This window comes from Polypterus senegalus, chromosome 3 (genome assembly GCF_016835505.1).
Source record: "Polypterus senegalus isolate Bchr_013 chromosome 3, ASM1683550v1, whole genome shotgun sequence".
Lineage (NCBI taxonomy): Eukaryota > Metazoa > Chordata > Cladistia > Polypteriformes > Polypteridae > Polypterus > Polypterus senegalus.
In genome coordinates, this window is record NC_053156.1 from 214,209,219 (window position 1) to 214,230,197 (window position 20,979).

The 20,979-nt window shown below is 35.3% G+C and overlaps 1 protein-coding gene across 1 annotated transcript in view; it reads right to left on the bottom strand.

Annotated features, from left to right (window-relative positions):
- LOC120525817 (afadin-like) overlaps window positions 1-20,979 on the bottom strand; it is a 365,848-nt gene that overhangs the window by 126,261 nt on the left and 218,608 nt on the right. The window contains 5 exon segments of the mRNA XM_039748422.1: window positions 4,534-4,732; window positions 8,017-8,160; window positions 12,407-12,672; window positions 13,948-14,042; window positions 15,616-15,761. Coding sequence (XP_039604356.1) covers window positions 4,534-4,732; window positions 8,017-8,160; window positions 12,407-12,672; window positions 13,948-14,042; window positions 15,616-15,761 — 850 coding nt within the window.

A 20,979-nucleotide genomic window follows, 5' to 3' on the forward strand; every position in this document is an offset into this window, starting at 1 on the left:
CATAAGGAAGTCATAGGAATAAATTTCCACAATTGTTTGAGATAAGACAGCCCACTATTTCTAAATTAAAGACAGGTGGAAACAGAACTTACAGGAATGAACGCACATCATGTGCTGTCTCTCACTTGGGAAAAAAAAATCAAAAACAGTAAAGCTTATCAGTATCTTCGCAGTGGTAAATTAGGACACATTCACCTCCACAAGCTGAATGGATTTTATGCCTATCTGACTCAAAACCACACTGAGTGGTGCTGACCCAGTAATCAGGGTACTATGGAAACATTAAAGATGTTCCTGAAATGCTGACCAAGGAAATCTATGTAACTATACAGCATTGATTTGGTGGAAGGTAACTCTACATATTTATAATTTCTTTGAGAGACAAATCCACTTTTCTAGAATTATAAACCAAAAATGCAAGAAATCCAAATGTATTGTTTTCTACAACTATTGATAGTCTATTAAATTCAGCTCCAATGATGGAATGGATGCTGAAAGCTTCAGGGGATAAAAGTGAACTTTTGCATACTGTGTGAAGCCAAAAATGATTAAAATGTAATATAATAAAAGCACTCAAAAGAAAACCATGTTGAACCTCAGTGTTCTAGAGACAGTGATGTAAACATCTTGCTAAAATGGTGTTACCTCTTCTATTCTCCAATTTTTTTGTTTGCCTGTCTGGCTAATGTACTCAGCAGTTGCTTTTGATGTTGGAAGGAATGGGAACACTCCAACATTTTACATTACCCATGGCATGTAATACAGTAATCCCTCGCTATATCGCGCTTCGACTTTCGCGGCTTCACTCTATCGCGGATTTTATATGAAAGCATAACTAAATATATAACGCGGATTTTACGCTGCTTCGCGGGTTCTGCGGACAATGTGTCTTTTTACTTCCTGTACATGCTTCCTCAGTTGGTTTGCCCAGTTGATTTCATACAAGGGACGCTATTGGCGGATGACTGAGAAGCTAACCAATCAGAGCACGCAGTTAAGTTCCTGCCTGCTGAATGCAGTGTTAACCAGGAAGTCTCGTCTCGCTCATTCAGCATCAACGTGTTTCGCTGTGTAAAGAGTTATGCTCTTTTGTGTTTTATCTTAGTGCATAGTCAAGCCCTTCATTATGGCTCCAAATGATCTGCTACTGCTTCAGGTGCCGAGCTCAAGCGCAAATGGAAGAGGTTAACGATTGCCGAAAAGGTAAACGTTTTGGATTTGTTGAAGGCTACGATTCTTTTTATTTAAAAAGTAGGAAAGGAATATAAGATCTAAGGCCGCAGTGTCCTTTTAACCAGGGTGCAAAACGAGTTGTAAGTGGATGTAATAAGGCAGTAGTCTGGATGGAATCTGCTTTAGGGATTTGGATTGAAGACTGCCAGAAGAAGAACAATGGCAGTGCTTCACAATCGCCTGAAGTGGCTCCTTTGGAAGAGCTGCAACGCTCTCCTTTGTTGTGCAGTAAAATTAAACTCATTGTTATCGGACAAGTCATCGTGTCATTGTTGGTGAGTAACCATAATTAATTTTCTACTTACAGTACTTAGTACATGTACGTATGTTTAGTGTCACTGTACACACATTTACTGTATACTATTTTTCTTGAATTGCATGTATTTATTGCTGGTGGCCTGTCTATCGTAATGGCTGTAACATATGTGATATTGGAGACACTCAATATCGTTAAAATAATATTTAGGTTTTACTGTATATAAACAGCGTGTTTACATACATAATTTCAATGAATCTTACCTAATATCTAAGAGAATACCAAGGGATTATGCTGTATAACTCTACGGGGAATATTTATAAACAGTGTGGGAGAGTTTATAAGGGCTTAAAATATATAAAAATAACCATACAAACATATGGTTTCTACTTCGCGGATTTTCACCTATCGCGGGGGGGTCTGGAACGCAACCCCGTGATCGAGGAGGGATTACTGTATTATAGAACAGTCCATCACAAAAAAAAAAAAATGACTTTACAATACTTACCGTATTTATGCGTGTACCAAGCACACATTTTTTCTCGAAAATTAGCATTAGAAAATCAGGTGCGCGTCATACACGAGGAAACTGCTTGGGCTTGCTCTCTCGCTTGCTCTCTCTCTCTCTAAACGCTTCCTATACAACCACAACGCATGTTGTACACAGGGAAAAATGATTTTCTTTGTAAAAAATTAGGGTGCGTGTCTTACACAATGGCGCGTGGTACATGAGTAAATACGGTATGTTTGGAAGACTGCCCAGTGGAGGCTGGGTGGTCATTTGGCTTTGGTACCTCCGGACATTTACTTTATCCAGCATGTTGATCTCCTAAGTTTTTGCTTTCCTCTCCTCCCAAACAATCTGAACATATCATAGGACTGTTGGAGACTTGCTAGTAACTTGGACCATGTGCGAAGTTTTCCCTTTATTATTTTGAGAGCACTGAAAAAATTGCGTTTCCTAACATATTTTGCAACGCAAGTCCAAATCAATTGCAATGTAAATTAATTTTACCAATTGCTTTGAGTTGCCAAACATTATTTTAGTGATACTTAAATTTGTTTGCCGTGCCGTGATTGTTCTGATAAGCGCAATTGGTTATTTCCCACTAGCACTCAAGATTCCAGACCAAATTGACAGAATTTCTTCAATCATATTTGTAGCACTTCCTTTTTTTTTTATAAAAAGAAATGACAAGTATTGCTATCATTCCCGAATTAAAACGTGAATAAAATTATTTGAGTAAGCCATGTATGTATCTTGAACGATACATGTGTTGGCAAGAGTCCTGTAATGTGGGAGCTATGCTGAGGAAGATACACAAGAGAAATTCTCTGTGGATCACACCATACTGCTTTTTTGTGTTGATGGGCACAAGGAAGCCAGACAATACTCAGAAGTCATTTCTGAGCGATGTGCATTAGAAGGATCCAATTGAAGTAATGTTTTAATAACAAAATTAATATCTGACATTACAATTTATATAATGGATTTTATTTTGTTCAGCTGTTTCATTTTATTTTGCTTAAGTGCGAAGTCTTTGTGTACAACCTAGTATGTTTCAGTTGTATACTGAACTGTACTACTTAAGTGTTTGAATGGGTCAGTGTTTTTAATTTTATTTTTGTAAGTCCCTGGTTCAATAACTCCTAGTACTGAATAATTACTAAGCAAAAGTTGGCAATTGCTAAGCAATCCACATGTTTATCCTATATGAATGCTAAGCAAATTCAGAATTTTATTTTTCTCACTGTGACAGATAAAACATGTAATAGCAACGAAGCATTAATAATTAGAATAATGTTTTTATCTCACTTCCCACAATATATGCATGAAATTATATTATATTTACACATAATTTAGCTGACTAATGAGTTTGCTAATATGAAATGAGTATTATGGTTATGCTTGTGCAGTTTTTTACTAGTATTAGTGAACTTCCTGTATATCAAAAAGTATTTTTTAACAGGTGTTTTGCCAGGGAAGCTACCTGAAAGTCATCCATCAAGTGATATCCTAACATTTACCACTAGATACATAAGGGCATTAAACACATTTGCTTTATTTGTAACATAGACTTCATAAGTACCTGCAATACTGATTTTCTTTTACTGACCATTCTCCAAAATCAGATACTTGTATTATATGGTTGTTACCTATTCTGTCTGCTATATGCTATACTCTTATAACTGCATCTGCAGAACTAGTAAAAATATTCTGTTTGGACTTTTCTTTAGATGATGGAATGTCTCAATAACTAGTCTCTCTTTTACCCAAGCTTTCTGATTGTGCTGCTCTTTACAAAACATAACAGAATAAAATAATACATGTGGTGAATGCTAGGCAAGCAATTTCACCTTAATTAAAACTTTTGTTTCTTTAGTTTATCTAGCATGACCTATGTTGTATATCCATTCTTGAATGTTACTGGCACTTTCTTCTGTTTAAAAATTTCTACTTGTACAATATTACACTTTAGAAAGTTGTAAATTCCAGTGATAATGGCAAGAAAACGGCAATTAACAAATGAAATCGGACAGAACATTATTACTATATAGAAGTGTAGGCCTTTCATTTAGAGCAATTGCAAAAACCAATCAAAGTGTCAAGCAAGCTCTTATTCACTGGGGTTCTTTTTCTGGAGGCAGAGATGGTGACTTGCACAGAGTGACTGGCATTCTGAATAAAAATGGTTATCACAGCTTGCTACTTTGATGGATCAAAAAACTGAATATAATATATTCTGCACTTTAATGATTCCTTATTTTTTTATTTGTCATTGCTTACTTGTTCCATGCCTTGATTTTATGAAAAACTAAAACATTAAACTGCATGAATTTCCTTAAAAAGTGAAAAAACAGAGGTGTTCTAAAACTTGACCGGTAATGTATAACATCAACAAACATGTTTTTCTAACACTGAAATACTAGCACTTCTATAATTCAGTGGTTCCTTGTTTATGGGGACTATGAAAAAGTTCCAAGGAAACTTGAGAAAACAAGCGTAAGACAAGAGACAGGATCACACCAAATACAAAGCTCACCTCTCTGGCAGAGTGGTTCCAAGAATTCCTGCAACCCATTAGGAATGTTACGCACTACATCACATGAGTACCCATCTTCAGGTAGTAGAAAAGGCAACTGCAGATCAGGATCTTCCTCTAGTTGAACATCACGACCATCACTCCGAGCCAACTCATCCGCTGTGTTCTCTGCTGTAGTCACTACATTTTCTATTAGCTCCTGGATTAAAAAATAAATACATATAAGACTACGCTGACAAAAAACATGTGTAGTGACTAAAAAGGCACAACAAATGTTTTTCAAACAGTAAATAACATTTGTATCTTACCTGTTTATATTTTTTGCTTAACAGAGATTATAGATTTTCCTTTTTTAAGTTTTGGCTAAAAACCAAACCAAAACCAAAGGAAACAGCCATAATCATAACTGGTAAAGTGCCTATTCAAATCCAGAAATCCCTCTTTACTTTTGCCATCACTTGACCCTTTGATTTTCTTATGCTGAACTTTTAAATATTTCGAAATTAAGATGTTAAAAAAAAAAACACAAAAAACACTGGATTTTACTTTTTTCTGCTACTAGTCTTGCCCTTAAATACATCAAAATTTTATTTAAGAAAGAATTGGTCATGACTAGTGCTGATCAGTGAATTTCACTAAAATATTATTCGCAGCAAATTTGCTGTGTTTCGCCCTACTTGATCTATACTAATAAAAGGCAAAGCCCTCACTCACTCACTCACTGACTGACTTACTCACTCACTCATCACTAATTCTCCAACTTCCCGTGTGGGTGGAAGGCTGAAATTTGGCAGGCTCATTCCTTACAGCTTACTTACAAAAGTTGGGCATGTTTCATTTCGAAATTCTACGCGTAATGGTCATAACTGGAAGCTATTTTTCACCATATACTGTAATGAGGTTGAACTCGATGGCTGGAGGGGGCGGAATTTTGTGTGACATCATCACGCCTCCCACGTAATCACGTGAACTGACTGTCAACGCAGTACGTAGAAAACAAGGAAGAGCTCCAAAAAGCGCTGAAGAAAACATGCATTATACAATTGAGACGGCAGCGAAACAATAAGAAGCGAGTGACACATACAACCATATTCATGAGTGCAGCTACTTCGGAAACAAAGCACGGTGTAAACCTAAAGTTTAAATTAAGTTCATAGACAGGCTGCCGCTGGCATTTGTCATGCCTACGGCTAATGTGGGATACAAGTTTAATGAGAGGACGCAGGATATAAACGAGAGTTTTGATCACTTTGTAACTAAGTTAACATTGCTGGTGAGGGGCTGTGCTTATGCAAATTCCGAGAGACTGTGTTTGTGGGGGATTGACAGTTAAAGCGGGCGGGGGAGTCACGTCATCATCTCCCCTCCCATTCACCTCATTTCGCTCTGAGCGGAGCTCCGCAGCTAACGCAGTCTTACGGAAGCGACTTTGTGACACTGCCACCAAATACTCACAGAAAAATCCACAAGTTAATACACACGCTGTCTCTAGAGTTTCTCCACACTCTGAATCCTCCAGGCACTACTTACAAAAGGTTACACTGACAATCGTGTTACGTTATTTTTAAAATGTTTCCTTTTCTTAGCACAAGCACAAGCTGAGAAGCTTCGATGCATGTGCTCCATAGCGCATTTAAAAAATAATGCATTTAATCACACTTTGCTTTCCAAGCAAAGGGGAACTTCTATCAATGCGTGATTTCCTGGTACATCAATTATATTGATGCACACATCAGAGCTACAAAAATGTAACAGTCGGAAGAAAGCGCGTTGCTACGACTGATTGGAGGAAAATTTCATTTCAAAAGACTACCCGATGGAAGCCTTGATAAAAGCGTGGTTTTGTGCATACATATATATATATATATGTGAATGTATATGTATATATACTGTATATATGTGTGTATATGTATATATATATGTTTATGTGTGTGTATATGTATATATATATATATATATATATATATATATATATTACAGCAACACTCATGACAATGACAATCATGTTACATTATTATTAAAATGTTTCCTTTTCTTTTTCATTACTTCTTTAACACACTACTTCTCCGCTGCGAAGCACGGGTATTTTGCTAGTCGAATTATAATTATTTACTGATAATTCATTTGATTTAGAAAAACTTTTTCCCCCCCTAAAGCTTTGTAACATCCAATATTTGATGGGACTGCACTCCTGATATGTAATGCTGATCATCTGAATTACAGATTCTGTAGGACTTAGTTAGTGGTGGGGAAGAGGAACAGAGAGAGAGAGAGAGAAATTTAAGGACTTGTTGCTGTTGGTATTTCATTTTCATAGGTGTTCAGTGCTATTGTTTTTTGTTTTTTTATACTTATTGCTAGGTTGTGGCCATTTGTACTATAATATATTGCACTATAATTTTGTATTAATGGTGGAGCGTTGGTAAACCAAAAATTCTTTAGGGGTGGACCCTCCTCCGACATAAGGACAATGACAATAACTACAACAGAGACTAAATTATTTATTGAGTCTCTTTGTTACGCTCTCTCAGATACTAACATTTTATGCAGCATGACGGTTTAGCATATTGTTCTGAAAAACTAGGTTTATTGTTTTAAAATATTGTTTGATTCTTCTCTTCAAATCTTCACTCTATATTCTTTCTAGAATGCCATGAGTGTTTGCCAGTTTGAAAAATAAACTGATCGTCTACATATTAACTTAATAAGACTGCACAAGCTACTTCTAAGAGTGCAACCACAGTTGAGTTGATTTGTGACAAAAAATATTTAAAATAACAATAATCTCCTGGTGCCAAGGCCAACAGTAATACTTATATATTTATTTATAATCAGTCTGTGGGATCCACTACAAGTTACTGCAGTGTAACCTATGAGGCTGTCAAACAAACACATGCTAAACAAAACATAGAACACAAAAACTGGTATAATGCTTAATCTTTGTGTTCTAATTTAATTTAGTGTTTCATAATTTTACAGTAACAGTTAATGTCTTGCTTGTAATGCTTTTTAAAATAAGTTAATAGTTTGAAATAATGTTAAAGCAAACGACTGTTAACTTTTTATTTGTGATTGCTTATTGCCACTGAATCTTGCTGGGAAAATACAGAGTTATGCGCATTTGTGTCTTCTAAATTAAGTTATTGCTAAGATTGACCTGTTATATGTTTCAAAGTGAACTATTTGGTATAAGAGAAAATGTTCAGCATTAATTTACTGACTTCCTGAAAAACATAGTGTACACATATTATTCACAATACAACACAATGTGAAATAATCATTTACTTTGTATAAAGACTTTCCTTATTCAGATTAAAGAATCTGTATTTAGTTGTCTTTGCTCACTCCATAGTTAAAAACAATAACTGAAAGTTATATACACTTTCTTTTTAATAGAAAAAGCACATGACCAATGAAAACAGTAATGACCCAATTCAAACCATTACATTCAGAAGAAATGGAACCTCACAACTTTATACTTACATTTGGTATATATGGCTCATCGTGTGCACAATGATAATTTTGCAGTAATGCTTGTAGCTGCAAGGAGTTCAGTTTGAAACAAGTGTTGTTAATGTTGGGAACATCTTGCAAGGAGTATTTATCCATAGTAAGAAGAGTAGTTGCCTAGAAAAAGAAGTGTTAAAATTACTAAGAATAGAAGATTGACTATGTTCAATTCAATCAGAAATTATTAAACTTAAAATGAAAATGAAATATTTAACACAATAAGACTCTGTATAGAGCTTATTATTCAAATGTTTGATCAAAAAAATAATAGTTTTACTAAACTCTTCCTCTTGCTGTTATATTGCAGTTAAACACAACAATGTAACTACAAGAAATGTAATTTCATACCTTAATCAAATATAATTATGTTAATTAAACTTATTACTATGTAAATGATACAATCATATAATTTTTTATGGACCTAAACTCTGTTATTCACAGAACTTGTTAATGCCATCAATTTCAGAGATCTAAGCTCTTCCAAATAGTTTACAGTAGTCAAAAATTGCTTTAAGTAATCTGTGGTCAGAGGCTCCAGCAGATGCATTCCCTGCCTACTAAACTTTACCACGCACATCTGGAGTGCAGACTCACAATAGCTCTTTGAATCTTAACTAAAACATTAAGCTTTTTATTGAAAATGCTTTAATGTTAATGAAGTGTGTCCTGGTCACTTACTTCTTGTTTAATTCTATGACTATGATAGCTCACAGCAGAGTAACCAGTTCAACAAAAACAACAGGAACCAATTTTACAGAAATTGTTTGTCTTTACTTCAAAGACAAAGAATTACATGTTTCTTTGTTTGCTTATTTTTAACTATTAAGATATTAGATATTGTGAAATCTGTAAAAAAATAATAAAGATCCTTTACATTTCACTAAAACTAAAACAAAAAGAAGATTCAGTTAGCAGTCATTGTTGATTCACGCCAATATATACCTATAAATGGGTTCTGGTGCAATCACTGTAATTGTCTTCAAAGCCCCTGAGTGAATTGTGTGGAATCTACCTACATGCAAAACTTCACAATCTGATAACGATGCATTCATCCTCCAAGAACTTGTCTATTTCTGATAAACTTTCCAGCAACAAAAGCATAGCTGACATTAAAGTGGCTTGGTATGAATTAATGTGGCCGTAAGAATGAATGTGTCTTCTGATGGACTGGCAGCCCTTTCATGGTTATTTACTATCTTTTGCCCATTGTTTCTTGACTTTTTACCATCCTCTGGATTAAAAAGGTCAGAAATAATTTAGATAAAGAAAAATATTTTACTACTTTATGTATTTTGAATGTACACATATTGTAGTGTATGTAGGGGTACAATGTTTAATAACATAATTTTGATATAATTTTATCAGAAAATGTGACTTCTATAAAAGTTATTTGGGATGTACTTTTATACCTGCCATAAAATTTTAAGGATTTAAACATGAACAAGATCATTTGTATCATTAACTGGTCAAACTGGAGATTTGATTAAGAGTTCCACTGTGTAGCACACTAAATTGTCAATCAGGTCAGTAAATCAAAAAGTTTATGATAAATATTAGTCTATATGTGCTTATATGGACCATGACAGTAGCTAAACTTTAGAAGAGCACTTTTATCTTTTTTGTGGATTCACAAATGCCCACTGCTTAAATATAAATCAGTTACTCTTTTCTTTCTGAGTTAAGAATGTTATACTTGCTTACTTGCACTTCATTAGCAATAGTTTACCGTTTTACTATTTTCATTCCACCAGATATTGAATGTCTAGATGTATCAAGTAATACATATAGTCATTTGCAGCATACTGGCACAGTGGTTAATGCTACTGTACCACCAAACTTGCGAATTGGAAAAATGTTGCCCACTTTTTACAATGTATAGTTTGCAGAGTCTCAAATAGGTGTCTTTGGTTAACTGGTGACTGAATGTTGGGAAGTGAGACTGCATTCATAAGTGGACCCTATGATACACTCAAGTCCAATGCAGGGCTGGATGTTACTGGGATGGGCTTTGGTCCACTGTGAGTCATTAATGCTAACTCATAATAGTTTTTCTTTTCTTGCCATTTCGTTTCATTGCTTGTCTTCTACAACATATCACTGATGACTGGACTATTACAGGGGATCTTATATGGGAATTTATGAAGGCATATGTGCAAAGATTTAATGATGGGACGCAATTTATGTCAATAACATGATTGACATCCAGCTGACAAGCTGATAATCAGTCCAGCACCCATAAATGGAAGGAGTCCACTATGAATAACTCTTTATAACATGGAATATAAATGTTTAGTGAATCACATGCGAAAAAATGAAAGGTTTCTAGTTCAGGCTAGAAAGAGTAAGTTTATTTAATTCAAAGCTAATGCTGCTAGGAAACATACTAACGCCATAAACGTTCTGAGTATATTGTCCATATACAGGTGCATCTCAATAAATAAGAATATCATTGAAAAGTTTTTTATTTCAGTAATCCAATTGAAAAAGTTAAACTCATATTACAACCCCAATTCCAATTAAGTTGGGACGTTGAGTAATACAATGATTTGCAAATCCTTTTCAACCTATATTCAATATACACCACGAAGACAAGATATCTAATGTTCAAAATGAAAAACTTTATTGTTGTTTTGCAAATCTTCACTCATTTTGAATTTGATGCCTGTAACAAGTTCCAAAAAAGCTGGGAGAGGGGCAGCAAAAGACTGGGAAAGTTGAGGAATGTTCAAAAAACACCTGTGAAGAGGTTAACTGGAAACAGGTGTTTGTCATGTTTGGGTATAAAAGGAGCATCCCCAAAAGACTCAGTTATTCACAAGCAAGGATAGGGCGAGGTTCACCACTTTGTGAACAACTGCGTGGGCAAATAGTCCAGCAGTTTAAGAACAACGTTTCTCAACGTACAATTGCAAGGAATCTAGGGATTGCTTGAGGTCCAGTGTGAAGTTTCCACAGTCAGTGATAAATTTGGGGAGCTGTTGGTGTTGGTCCACTGTGTTTCATCAAGTCCAAAGTCAGCACAGCCAACTACCAGGAAATTTTAGAGCACTTCATGCTTCCCTCTGCTGACAAGCTTTATGGAGATGCCGATTTCATTTTCCAGCAGGACTTGGCACCTGCCGACACTGCCAAAAGTACCAATACCTGGTGTAATGACCATGGTATCTTGTTGCTTGATTGGCCAGCAAACGCACCTGACCTAAACCCCATAAAGAATCTATGGGGTATTGTCAAGAGGAAGATGAGAGACACCAGACCCAACAATGCAGACGAGCTGAACGCCACTATCAAAGCATCCTGGGCTTCCATAACACCTTAGCAGTGGCACAGGCTGATCGCCTCCACGCCATGCCACACTGATGCAGTAATTAATACAAAAGGAGCCCCAACCAAGTATTGAATGCGTACATGGACAAACATTTTGTAAAGCCAACATTTCTGTATTAAAAATGATTTTTTAATTGTTCTTATGTAATATTCTAATTTTCTGAGAAACTGAATTTGTAGTTTTCATTACCTGTAAGCCATAATCAGCAAAATGAAAAGAAATATATCACTGTGTGTAATGAATCTATATAATATATGAGTTTTATTTTTTGAATTGAATTACTGAAATAAATTAACTTCTCAATGATATTCTAATTTATTGAGATGCACCTGTAGAACATCACAACTAATAAAGGTTTAGAAGAAATAGCCATTCTTATTATTCCTATTCAAAAAATTTAAATTAGGTTTCAGCTTTTAACCAAAATTACTCCAATCACCTCTGTAAAAAAAGGAACCTGAATATGATTTCCTTTAGTAAAAGAGGCGTTTTACAAGAAAGAACATAAATTGAAATATAATTTTGTAAATGGGTCCATACTGTATGTGAAATATGATACATGCTATGAGTAGGACAAGAAAAGTGCTACTCTAGAATTTACGGCTGGCCCGTTTCCTCAACATAGTACATCTCTTATTGTATAAAGCAATAAAGACATTTTTTAGTTTTAATAAAAAGTTTCTAATGTAAAAAACTGTTTTCTTTTTACAACATTTGTGTACTACTTCAAATAAAACTGAACCAAAGGGTAAATAAACAATAAATATGATAAAGATTTTACATTAAATTACTTTTTTGCGCTACTCTCAGCAGTTACAACGTATCTGTTCAAAGCACATGGTTTGTGAAGTCTTCTAACACAGTATACTTCATACAAGCGATAAGTTGTGTTACTGTCAATATTCTTTTAGATTTGTGTAGTTACTGAGGATGCCACTCAAAAATACATTGAAATAAGATATCAAAAAAAAATGAAAAGAACAAGAGATACTTAAAATAGAGAAACATTTCCAGCTGCTACCGTTATGTACTGACCTGTACAATTCTGCTAAGATGGCAGTCAGCTGCAAGTTCCAATCCCTGCTTTTCTGCCCAGGCCTCAATGTGGCCTAGTTGTTGACGCAAGATTGCTCCCCAGTAATGGGAGCAAAGTTCAGATTCTGGCTTTGTCACCAGTTTGTTAAAAAGCCACATGTTGATAAAATGGAAGAGTTGGGAGAAAAGCTGAATAGTGAGGGCAGCATTCACACGACACCTGCGTAGCAGTGACATAGCTCCAGTGAGGGTGTGCAAAACATCATCTGTTTGAAAGACAGAAAAAAACTGTTCAGTTTAAAACCAAAAACAAGCTTAAGTTTAACCAAAATGTGGATCTGGTCAAGTTAGTAATCTGACTACTAAATTCCCTTTCTCAAGGTTTCACAGCTTTGGAAGCCATTAGGGGCAAGGTCCTAAAAAAAAGTGTAAGCAGTAAACTGCCAGAGGTTTAAATTTAAAGTTTAAGTTAGGAAAAACTGAAGAAAGAATTACATTTCAGAATATACCAACAAATGGGCCTTCATCAGGGAACAATTAATATGTTACAACCCACAGATGTTCTACAGCAATTTAAGTAAATTAAGCTTTGTAAGTTGAAGCAAACAATTTGCACAGGTGTCCCAACTTCTGTTGATTACTTAGAAACACTCTGTCTTAAAGCAGAGTTGGAAGAATCTGTGTCACTATACCCTCTGAAGTACTTAGAAAATATAACACTACAGAAAGTTGTAAATAATGGCAAGAAAACAGCAATTAACAAATGAAATGAGACAGAGCATTATTACCCCTAGAAGTGTAGTCCTTTCAGTTAAAGAAATTGCAAAAAACATCAAAGTGTCAATGAGTGGAGTGTCCTAAAAATCCAAAGGCAACTGGAAACTGGAATTAAATGTATAGGAAGAGATCTGGCACACCAGTAACAACCCAATCAGAACACAAGCTTCTGAGGGTCACCAGCTTGCATGATAGGCACCACACAGTGCAGAAGCTACAAGCACAGCTTAACAGTGGTCGAAAAAAGTCTCTACTGTGAAAAGGAGACTTTGTGCTGCAGGTTTGACAGGGCGAGTGGCAGTAAGAAAGCCACTCCTTAAAGGACAAAATAGGGCCTTGAAATACTAGCTATGGACAACTGAACAAAGACAGAACATCTTTGCGGGTTGATGATTTGACTATTCCGAAAAGACCCTACAATCATTTTACCTTTTTTTCTTTATTTTTTGACCATCAAATGTATGGGATTTACTTTCAAGGTGCCCCAACTCTTTCTACTTGTCCTTTGCATTTTGTTACAACATAAAACTAAATGATTTGTTCACTTGGTCACTCATATATTATCGTGAACATAAAATTAGGATGGCTCTTTGCACATAACATGTTTGCAATTTTTCCTAAAACTCTAACCTCTGTCATTCAGTTTCTTCATGAAGCTGGCCCTTGCTAATGGTTCAATATATAAATAATTTATTATTTTAAAATATCACAAAGGAAATATTTATGACTGCATCCATATTTCCTTTATTTTTTAAACATATTACCTATTTTGTGCCTCTGTGGACTTTGCTCTTCTGGGTCTTCTAGGAATGCAGGCATATAATTATTCAGATCAGACTGTAAACAGCGAACCAGATACCTGTATTGGGAAGGAAAAAACACCTCTAAATTGCTATATGTGTATGAAAATAAAGAACTGTAAGGTCACCTTGCTGTCGAAAAGGCCAAGCAGACAAAATGACAAATTATTAATTGATTAGTTATTTTAAATCCTCTTTAATTTTAGGTTTTAACATGAACAAAATAAAACAGATCTAAATTACTTATAGGCTATGGTATGCCCCCTTAGTAGGAAAGCATGAAAAATATATTGGATGTAATGTTTCAATGTTTTAAAAATGCTAGACAAAATGTAAAAGTTATAACATTTAAGAACTAAAGTTGTCAGACAACGTGAACATAATTGCTCCAAATAAAAAAAAAAAATCAATGTGCAACTCATAAAGTAAATGATGATACTGTAAATTAATTTATGGCTGCATCCACCCAAAATTTGAGTGTTCAAAATAACTTAGTAAGAACTTTAGATCTGGATGCTTTAAGTGACTGCCCTTGAAGCTTGTTCATACTCATAATAAATGCAATTCATGGTCACATGAAATCCAAAGGCTTATCAGTAGGTTTCAGAGGAACTCGTGGAATGAACATATAACTAATAATGTTTGGCATTAGGTTCTTCAGACAAAATTTGCTTTCATCACACAATTTAGATGAATCAACATCACACAGTCACATTAACGGACTCGATTTTTTTTTTAAAATTGAGATGAACATGCCAGGTGACTGCAAATAACTGAAGAACAGCTAAAACAGAGTCAGCTAGCCATCAATAACTGTCATTAGATTTGTATGTTGTGGCATTTCTGGGCAGCTGATACTGAATTCAGACTGGTATTACTAACATTAACACCAAATTATGACTGCTGAAATTAGCAACGTTTGCTGCTCCTGAAACAAACAGCATATTTTGCCAGCAGAGGGCAATGGATTTTCAGTTGTAGGCTGAAGTTCAAATTTTTTGCAGAAATTGACTAATTCAAAGGAAAATGAGTGAGGTTGCATAAATACATTTACACTACAAAAAGACTTTTTTTCCTGTCTTACAAACATGGGAAAATGAAAACCAAAGCACCACTACAATTCAAAAGGGGGCACAATATTCTGATTAAAACTAGCAATGTAATTTACTTTCCAGAGTATGCCATTTTATTTTATTGTGAAAAATGTGTACGCATCAAGAGACCCCTTAGTTATGTGAAACTGGTGGTGATTATAACGAAAATGCATTTGTGCATTCACTTAAATTAGAAAAACACTGACTTAAGATATATTCAATCATTTACTTCAGTAACATTATCTCATAAAGTGTAAAATTCAATGCATATTCAGTGGTAAAATATTAAAAAGTAAAAATACTTAGAAATAAATGGAAATAACTAGTGCACATTCTGGACATTTGCATATTTATATATTTATGTGGAGAAGATATGTCTCTGTTAATAAAAATCTTAATTGGCTAACAGTTCAAGTAATTTCTTCTCAAAGTCACTACATACATCATAAAGTAACCACTTCATTCTAATTGACTAGCATCCTGTTCGGCAGGCCTCTTTTCTCCATGCACTTGTATTTACGTAAAACAGATTTCTTACTTGAAGGCCATTTGTACTAAGTGGGCCAAGATGTCCTGAGCATCCAAGGTGATTCTGCTAAGGTCTTTATCTTGCTTTATAAAATTTAAAAGTTCAGAAGCATTTGCCATCCAGAAGGCTAGAGCACCAGCAATATTCTTCTGTTTCTGTAAGGATCAAGAGTTTGACATTAAGACCTGAGAAAATTAGAAAATAATCACACCAGTAGCACCCAAAAGTCAGGGACAGACTAGCATCACCATAAACCAAAACCTCAGATACCAGATACAAAAGAGTTACTGTGTTAGATTTATTTATATATTTTTTTTGCAGAGGTGTATCTAATTCTGCATAAACACAACAGTAGCATCTAGGGAATTATGTAACTTAGTAATATAAAGTACCCAACATAGTGACTGTGATATGTATCAGCTATAAAGGAGGTGGAAATATTAACATTTTTAGTTTTTATTGAACTAACATTATTGGGCATTTAAAAATACAAGTGTTTTAGGAAAATATTTTAGTTAAGTTTAATGCCTGAAACAATTTCATGTTAAAAAACTTTCAAAAAAGAATTCAAGCAATATTCTAAGCTTCACAGTTACAAAATGGATTTTATTTCAATAGAAACAAATTATAAAGTTGTTTCTTTTCCCTGGACAACCAAATCCCATAGTTGTGAGTGATAGATTAATTATTGACTCTAAACTGAACTAAATGTACACTATAACCACAAAAAGAAAACTTTCTCTGGACTGCATTGAGCTGCTAAAAATAACTTCATACAATAGAACAACACAATTATAAATTCAGACCAACTTTTAATGAAAGGAAACTGAAAACTGTCAGCTAAACCAGGCTATTTAAAAGTGTGCCTATCAATTGAAGAATAATATTTGAAAGGAAAGAATATAAAATCATACATAATACTGAATATGATTTTCAACCTCAAATAACAGTTTGTATTTCTATAGCTTTAATGGTAGAATAACACAAAATGTATAATTTTTTGAAGGTCACTGAAAATTGTGAACTATATTACATACAGTGCTAAATCCTGCTTGCTGACAATTATAGTGACAATTATACATAAGGAAAGTAAGCTGGACTTGCATGTCTGTGTGCATTTTAACAGTGGATTTGGATGTGGCATGTACTAATAATTGGTTTTATCTGGAATATATCAACACCAAATGGATGGTATTGATCTGATGTTCTGCAAAGACTCAACCAGAAATATTATAATATTGTAAATGAAAAAAGAGAAACAAAAATGTTGTTACCTTTCTTGGGCATGTTTGACATACCACTGTTGTTACTCTACTCTAAAATCTACTGTTAACTAATTTGCATTTTTATACACAGTGGATTCAGAAGGTATTCATACTCCACATTCTGCACTCCTTAATTTTCTGTAGAAATCATTTTAAATGGGTAAATTTGCTATTTTGATCATCAGAAATGTTTGCAAATTTATTAAAATTCAAAAACTAAAAGCTGTTATTCATGTTAAGTATTCAGGGCCTTTTTTCAGTAGTTTGTAGAAGCCCCTTTAGCAGCAATTACAGCTTTAAGTCTTCTTTGGCAAGGCTTTGTACACCTGGATTTGGGCAGTTTACGTAAATCTTCCTGGTAGATCCTCTCAAGTTCTGTTAGACTGGATGGGAATTATCTGTCAACTGCCATCTTCAGGTTTCTTCACACATGTTCTATGGAGTTTAAGTCTGACTGAGACACTCAAGGACAATTAGAGACTTATCCCAGGGTTGTCTTGGCTGTATGCTTCAGGTCACTGTCGTGCTAAAAGATAAACTGTTGCCCCATTCTAAAGTTGCATGCACTCTGGAACAGTTTTCTTCAACAACCGTTCTGTATTTGGTTGTATTCATCATTCCCTCAGTTCTGACCAGAAACAACTCCATATCGTGATACTGCCACCATCACACTTCACTGTTGGGGCCTGGTCTTTATCAGGTATAGAGTTGGGAATTCTGCCAAAGAGTTCGGTTTTTGTTTTATCAGACCAGGCAATCTTTTTCTTCATACGCTCAAAGTCCTTTAAATTCCATTTGGCAAACTCCAATTGGGCTGTGATCAGCTCATGATTGTGGGAATGCTGCTGACGTGGTAATCCTACTGTCAGGTTCTGCCATCTCAGAAGAGGATGTCTAAACCTCTGTTTGAATAACCATTAGGCTCTTGGTCACCTCCCTGACTAAGTCTCTTCTTGCAGATTTACTCACTTTGGCCAGGCAGTCAACTCTAGGAAAACTTCTGAGGGTTCCAAATTATTTCACAATTAAGGTCATTGTGGTCCTGGGAACAAAGCTTTAAAAATGGTTTTATACCCTTGCCCTAATCTATACCTTAGCACAATTTTACCACGAGCATTTACTGAAAGTTCCTTGGACTTCATGACAAAGTTTTTGTCCTGACATGCAGTTTAAATTGTAGGGCTTTACAAGCACAAATGTATGCCTTTCTAAAATGTGTCCAATCAATTCATTTTGCCATATGTGGACTTCAATCAAGTTTTATCTCAAAGATAATTAAAGCACACAGGATGCACCTGACCATAATCCAGAGTACAACATCAAAAGGTATGACCTATAAAATGAGAGATTTCAGTTTTTTTGATTTTTAAACATTTGCAAATCATTCTGGAACATGTTTTCACTACATCACTATGGGTTACTGGGTGTAGACTGATCGTGCAAAAATGACAAATTTAAAGAAATAAAATGAAATCTACAACAACACATAGTGTGCAGAAAGCAAACGCACTGTATAAATATGTCGTTTTTAAAAGTATTAAATTAATCTTCAAATTGCACTAAACTCCCTTTGTATGTGCCTTGCTATACTCATCACTAGTTGTGGGTACTTTATAAACTAAAATTTTCAAATAAAGTTAACTAATTTGGTCCTCTATTGGAACCACTCAGGTTGAAAAGGCAATGTTTCCAAGGAGAGTAACTCCTCTAGCATGAACTGGACCATAGCATGGGTTTGATATTTATCAATTTACATTAAACATACATTTCTGCACTGCTAATTTTGCTGCTTATGTTAGGCTAAAGAGGCACACCTCTGGGAAAAAAAATCTCAAGTATCATATCTGGTATTTCAGTATGTTAAATACCCATTGCCAGATAATACAAAGACCCTGGCTTTATTTAGTTACAATAGCTAACAGAAGAAGCCAGAGTCCTAGTATACTGTACTCTTTCACCCCCATATCACCCCAGCCACATAATGCATAAAAAATCCAAGAAGAACAGGAACCACAGACAAAATCAAACTTAAAAAAATAAATAAATAAAAGCAAAAGAACTTGGGCTGGATTTCATCCAAACTGAGGTGCAATAAGCAGTAGTATATGGAATGCTGATATTAAGTTGCACAGTCAAAGTTTTTATTAGTGCATGTTCCAAGTTGCTGAATGAGTGTTATGTACGGTTTCAAGTTCAGCTGCAGAAAGGAGTTTATTTTTTATTTGGTTTTTGATATGGAAAATAAAAGCATGAGAAACTGTGCAAAGCTGACCGAGCTAAAAACAAGTTCCTGACACCAGGTGCCTACCTGATCCTCACTGGGTATGTCCTGTAGAAAAGGGCCAGGAAAACAACATCAAGCAAATACCATAAACATTATCAAAACGATTAGACAACAGAGTCATTAAACATATACCAACTATATGTTTAAACAATTTATATTTCCAAAGAGTGGTTGCCACGTAATAATAAAGTTGACAACCAACGAGTAAAAATAAATAATTAATGAATACAGGTCAAGACAAGTAGCTCTAATTCTGTCTGTCATCAAGCCCTTTAAGCATGTCAGACTTAAAAAAAATAAATAAAAATAAATAAGCAAGGCATCCTCTAGTAACTATGAATTGAGCAAAGGTAAAATGTACTAAGAGATTAATTAAAATATTCCATTAATACATTAAGGGGATAAATACCATGAAAAATAAAATACAGTAAATGCATGCATAAACTACAATAAGAGGCCAAAATGTGGGATTCAAAGTGTAAAGAACACAGGTGTGCCCAAACAATCATGTTTCTAATGGTAGTCAAATGAAAAATGTTACCGCAATGGAGGCAAGATGGCACACAGGTTAAAACTGATGCCTTACAATTGCAGAGTTCTGGGTTCAAAATTCTAGTCTCTGTCTTAGAATAATTTCCAAATTGTTGCTGTGTTTGTGTTGGTTTGTCATTGAATATGAATATACAATGTAAACACCAGCTCTGGGCATTTGTGTAGCCTTCAAGTGTTGTTCTAACAAGTATATTAAATAAAAGAAAGTAATGTCAAAAAAAGTCTATGGTTAATGTAGAAAAAATTATTCTATTACAGTGAGGAACATAAGTATTTGAACACCCTGCGATTTTGCAAGTTCTCCCACTTAGAAATCATGGAGGGGTCTGAAATTCACGCTGTAGGTGCATTCCCACTGTGAGAGAGAGAATGTAAAAAAAAAATTCAGGAAATCGCATTGTATGATTTGTACAGAATTTATTTGTATTGCACTGCTGCACATAAGTATTTGAACACCTGGCAATCAGCAAGAATTCTGGCTCTCAAAGACCTGTTACTCTGCCTTTAAGAAGTTCACCTCTACTCCACTTAGTAATCTTAATTAGCAGCAACTGTCTGAGGTCTTTAAAGACACCTGTCCACCCCACAGTCAGTCAGACTCCAACTACTACCATGGGCAAGACCACAGAGCTGTCAAAAGACACCAGAGACAAAATTGTGGACCTCCACAAGGAGAGGGCTACGGGGCAATTGCCAAGCAGCTTGGTGAAAATAGATCAACTGTTGGAGCAATTGTCAGAAAACGGAAGAGGCTAAAGACGACTGTCAGTCTCCCTCGGACTGGGGCTCCATGCAAGATCTCACCTCGTGGGGGATCACAGATGATAAGAAAGGTGAGGAATCCACCCCAGAACTACACGGGAGGAGCTGGTCAATGACATGAACAGAGCTGGGACCACAGTTTCAAAGGTCACTGTCGGTAGAACACTATGCCATCATGGTTTCAAATCACGCATTGCACGGAAGGTTCCCCTGCTCAAGTCATCACATGTCCAGGCCCATCTGAAGTTTGCCAATGACCATCTGGATGATCCAGAGGAAGCATGGGAGAAAGTCGTGTGTGCAGATGAGACCAAAATAGAACTTTTTGGTCTAAATTTCACTCGCTGTGTTTGGAGGAAAAAGGAGGAGGAGTTGCATCCCAAGAACACCATCCCTACTGTGAAGCATGGGGGTAGAAACATCATGCTTTGGGGATGCTTTTCTGCAAAGGGGACAGGACAACTGCACTGTATTAAGGAGAGGACGAATGGGGCCACGTATTGTGAGATT